The sequence below is a fragment of the Suricata suricatta genome, chromosome 3 (genome assembly GCF_006229205.1).
Source record: "Suricata suricatta isolate VVHF042 chromosome 3, meerkat_22Aug2017_6uvM2_HiC, whole genome shotgun sequence".
Taxonomy (NCBI): Eukaryota; Metazoa; Chordata; class Mammalia; order Carnivora; family Herpestidae; genus Suricata; species Suricata suricatta.
The window spans coordinates 155,684,776-155,689,964 of NC_043702.1; the positions used below are offsets into that span (position 1 = coordinate 155,684,776).

The 5,189-nt window shown below is 34.7% G+C and overlaps 1 protein-coding gene across 1 annotated transcript in view; it reads right to left on the minus strand.

The window, feature by feature from the left end:
• Window positions 1-228: 228 nt before the first annotated feature.
• The window catches only part of RGS21 (regulator of G protein signaling 21), a 22,298-nt gene continuing 17,337 nt past the window's right edge, over window positions 229-5,189 (minus strand). The window contains exon 4 of the mRNA XM_029933178.1: window positions 229-432. Within this exon, the coding sequence (XP_029789038.1) occupies window positions 229-432 (204 nt within the window). The remainder of the gene's footprint in view (window positions 433-5,189) is intronic.

The following is a 5,189-nucleotide window of genomic DNA, read 5'->3' on the forward strand; positions in this document are numbered from 1 at the left end:
TTTCTAAGTACCTGATAAAATGAATAATTCTAAACAAATGACTTAAATATTCAAGCTTTATATATTAAAAAAAATTCTTCTGTTGTAAAAATGTGTTCTAAATCCTAAAAGAAACATATTGTTTTTGTATATTTAAAACATTTTAGCCTTGAGCATAATGATTAAGGGTTGATCTCTCTTGTCACTCCCCCAATTATAACTTCATTATTAGTTTATCATTAACCTTCTCTATAAAAAAGGAAGCCATTTTTTATGATTTCCAACCTGTTTGCTGTTTACCAGTTTCTTATAAATCTCTGACTTTAGAAATCGAGGAAAAGAATCCTTGGCCATAAGACTATAGATTAACTTCTGAGCCTCATCAAAGCATTTGAGCGTTGGTTCTGCAATATTCTTTGAGATGAGGTCCCTGGTACTGAAGTCAATGTTGATCTGTGGAAATAAGTTTGCATATCATTACAGTAGTTTAATCCAGGAATACATAGTTTATACAGATGGTAGACACACATATTATTTGATTTTTTCTCCCAAACACAAAGTTAATCTGATGCAAAACAGCAGAAAGGTCATCTGTTTATTTTCTGGGTTGTAAAACACATTTTTGGTTTAATTATTTTTCCTAGGTTGAGAGGATTGGCATTGACATAGAACAGAGAGAAGCTTTATTTTGAGATTATAAAAAAAATGGCAAGGTGAAAAATCAAACAAGATATTTTCTGTTTTTAAATTTTCCCCACAAATCCTTTTTATCCCTCCTTAGTACTTTAACCCTAATACTTGGAATGTACTTTCCATAGGCAGAACATTAACTAGAACTTACTAGGTGGCTTCTACCAACCCATCCTCATTTTCAGGCTTTATTACTTTTCATTCTGATGTGTGTTTCTTTTTGTTTGCCAAAATAAAGCAAATAACATCCCCCTCATCACGGACTCTCATGCCTTCCACAGAATAGACCTACATGTGTTTGCATGTGTGTGTGTACCCCTCGTCCCCATACCGTTACTATGCATGAGTATTCCCAGCAAGATCTAATAGAGACCCATTATACTGGAACACACTATTCATCTACAAATTTGTAAAATGCTCCAAACCTTCTTGTGAAGATACTTGTCCAACTCTACACAGATTCCAGGATTTATTCTGTGAAGCAGAAAATTTCTTATCCAAGTTTTCTATTTAAATGGCAAATGTTCATCGAGTGCATAAGAGATTTGAATCATAGAATTAAAAACTCATGGAAGGCACGTGCTGTATCTATCTTATTCATCTTTCTATTTTCTGGCACTTTGCAGAATATCTGCCACATAATAGGAAATCAATAAATACTAGTTGAATAGAATTAAAGTGTCTCTTGGCAAAATGGGGGAGATTCTAAAAATGCCATAATTTGGGGTTCTCATAAGAGATAGACTATAAATGATAATTTTTCTTATTAAATGGAAGTTAAAAGAGGCACTCTGACCTATAATCAAACCTTTCTTCAGCTACTTACTTGCTATTCATATGAATGAAGCAAGTTCTATAATTTCTTTTAATCTTTGATTACCATGGTATAAAAGGGAATAGTAATAGCATCTATCTTAAAGTGTTTCAAGACTAAATGAGGTAAGTAATATCAAAATATTTTAATATTGTTGTTCTAGGAAGCAGAAAAGAAGAAAAACTTTTAATGTGAAAAGAATTATGAAAAGGCCACTATTTGTTCACAGATGTTATCTTCCTTGAGAGATTTCAGCTACTCAGTGATCCCACATCTGCACTTTTATTTCTCTGATCATCCTTTTACATCATCCATCAAAGTTCAGGCTCAGTGCTGCAACTTCCTGAAGACCTGAAAGCCTGGAATCAATTTCTTCTTCATTCTACAAGAAGGTGGTGCCTGACACTGGAGAGACTTTGGGATAATTTTCTCATCCTTGCTCTAACACTGAGGACTTGGTGACCAGAGGTGAGTTATTTTAATATTTCTAAGCTCTATTTCCTCATGTTTAAGCTAGGTAGTTTTAAACTGAGTTGTTGTAAGAATTAAAATAAAATGATCCATATATTCACTGATTTCACAAATATTTATGAGTATCTATTATGTACAAAATGTTTTCTGTACTTGGGAAAAGATAACCAACAACGAAATGAATAACATTATTTTAGGTTTAAACTTGAAGGATGAAAAGAAGCAAGGCTTCCAAGAATCTGGGAAAAAAACATTTCTGGCAGAAAAAAACAATGAAAGCAAAGTCCCTGATGCAAGAATTTGTTATGTTCTGAAAAGCTGCTATGCCTGGATGGCTGGAGTAGAGGGTGTGAAAAAGAAAGTTCCTGTAATGAAAGTTGCCTACAAGTCTTATAGGGCTTCCGTGAAGTGTAAGGAGTTTTTATTTTTCTGCTAGAAGCAATAGAAAGACTCTGAAGAGTTTTGAGGAGGGACATGCATGATGACTTGTTAGGAACCTAGTGTACTGCCTGCCTCATAGTGGGGATCAGTAAAGGGTGGCCCGTGTCAAGCTCTTGCAGTGGTTTTTAAACATCTAGGATAGTTTGTTTCATCAATCCTATCTTGTGCAGTGGGCATGTGAGAATACATATTGCCTGTTTCCTCCTTTAGCTATGCTGTTAATTGTTTAATGGCATAATTTGCAATTTGTTTAACTTTGTTTCCCCCATAATAGTAAATATAGCAATTCAGCTCACTGAAGCATTCATTCCTGGATTGAGTTTTCACTGACAGCAGGGCTGGTGTGTGCCTGGTTCACAGTGTTGGCTTATTATTATTTTACTCAGAACTGAACACTTGAAGTAACTCCCCATTTCCTATGTAGAATCTCCAAAGCCTTGATTTTGATAGTCATGGACTTTACAACATAGTCCTGCCTTATACAACTTTTTCTCCTCTGGGTATGCCCTGTATTTTTACCAAGCTAGACACTTCCTTTCAAATTCCTTGCATTTTCCCACCTACAAACATTTTGTTTCATACCATCCTAGTCTAGCTGAAAGTCACTCCTTTCACTGTATTTTATGTCTGTAAGGCTACATTCAAATAATATCCACCCTATGTTACTTAGGCCATATTTACATTTTGTGTCCCTCTCTATGTCTTGAGCCATGTAAGGACTCAGTAAGTATGTACTGAATAAATAAAGTGAAAAAAATGTTTCTATAGCCATTAAAAATCATGCTTAAATTTTGTTAATCAGCTTAACATAACCCACAACTCTTGGACCAACTTATGCTTAAATTTTGAAGAGAACTATTCCATTTCAGCATAATACCAATAATTAATGTTATTTATTAAAATAGGTTAAGCTTGTACTTCTGACTTATCCCTCTAATTTTTCTGGCTTGTCTGTTTTCCTACCAAGGAACTGCCAACATCCACTATGATAGCTGAGTGATGAGCAGCTCTACTAATCCCAGGAGATAATTAGTAGTCTTATGAGGCTGTGTCTTGGCAATTCAGCTTAATGTCAGTGACAAAACATCACACCCACATGTTTGTATAAATGTCATTATTTTCCTCCAAGTATTTCAAGCTCAAAACATAGGAATCATCTCTGACACTTCTTTTTTCTCTGATCCGTCTCTAATTTTTCCCCTCATTTGTCTTTTATTTTGTATTTTCTTAGTAGTCCTTTTCACTCCTATTTCTCCAGTTTACTCTTTTATAATGGACTTTCTTTCTTAAATCATGAAACTTACCTCTAGTCTGATACCTCTTCTTATAATGTCTTTTTAAAAAAACTTTTAAATGTTTTTTTTTAATTTTTGAAGCAGAGAGAGACAGAGTGCGAACAAGGGAGGGGCAGAGAGAGAGGGAGACACAGAATCCATGAAGCAGGCTCCAGGCTGTGAGCTGTCAGCACAGAGCCCAACACGGGGCTCAAACCCCATAATCCCTGAGATCATGACCCGAGCTGAAGTCAGATGCTTAACCAACTGAGCCATCCAGGTGCCCCTTATAATGTCTTTTCTTTCCCTTCTGAACATAGGAAAGCATAACTACATCAATATCACCAAAATATCACTTTCATTGTATGAATATTCAGCTGAAAATCCATTATTTTTAGTAACATAAGCTGTAAATACCTTACCTTGGCCTTTGAGCTTTCTCACACCCAGAGTTCAATGTGTTGTTTCAAAGTCTCCTACTCATCCTCAACAATATCTATAAAACTGGTCTACTTTCTGTTCCCCAAACAACTCCTATACCTAAAGCTCTTGTTTGTACTGTTTTCAATATCTAAAATCCTTGATTTTGTTCTGTATGGATTTTTTTATCTTTTATGATTTAGCTGAAGGTAAATATCCTCTGGGGAGCCGTCCTTAGCCACAGAAGGAAAGTCACTATAATTTCCTTATCATTACACATTACTTTGATTTAAAATTTTTAAGAGATTTGATTTCTTGATTTACCAGATTTAGATACAAAGGCTTCTATTAATATTAAGTATTCAGTCTGATTATCAGAGAAAGATCTGTCACCACAAAAGGAATTCAATAGTTCATGACATGGAATTAACTTGTTTTGTAACTGTTGTCTTTTCCCTATTTATTTTGCTAATTCCATTTTTCTCTGCATGCCCCTCAAAATACACATTCTTTCAGTGCTACACTAAATCTTATCTCCCTGGATGTTTTCCTTACTCTGTTTTCTTCCCTGGCAAAATATTTGGACACTGCCATTATCTCTAAAATAATCATAATGATATTAAATATGATTATTTTAACTGTAAATAATAATTGTTACTATTGATTAAATATCACTACTGACTGGGGCGCCTGGGTGCCTCAGTTGGTTGAATGTCCAACTTCAGCTCAGCTCATGGTCTGTGGTTCCTGAGTTCAAGTCTCTGTTGGGCTCTATGCTGACAGCTCAGAGCCTGGAACCTGCTTCATATTCTGTGTCTCCCTCTCTTTGCCCTTCCCCTGCTCTCTCTCTCAAAACTAAATAAACACTAAAAAAATAAAAAAATATATATTAGTACTGATATAATAAGCCTTTAAACGGTTACCTTATGTCACCTACACACAATTATAAGATGTATAGTATTATCCCCATTTTTTTCTGGAGGAAAGACTAATATATTTCTGAAAAAGTATAGTTTATTTGTAGTTTTTCTAGAATTTATTTATTTGAAATATTTTATTGAGTGGGTGCTTAGGAGTTGTGTGAAGGATCTGAAGAGGTG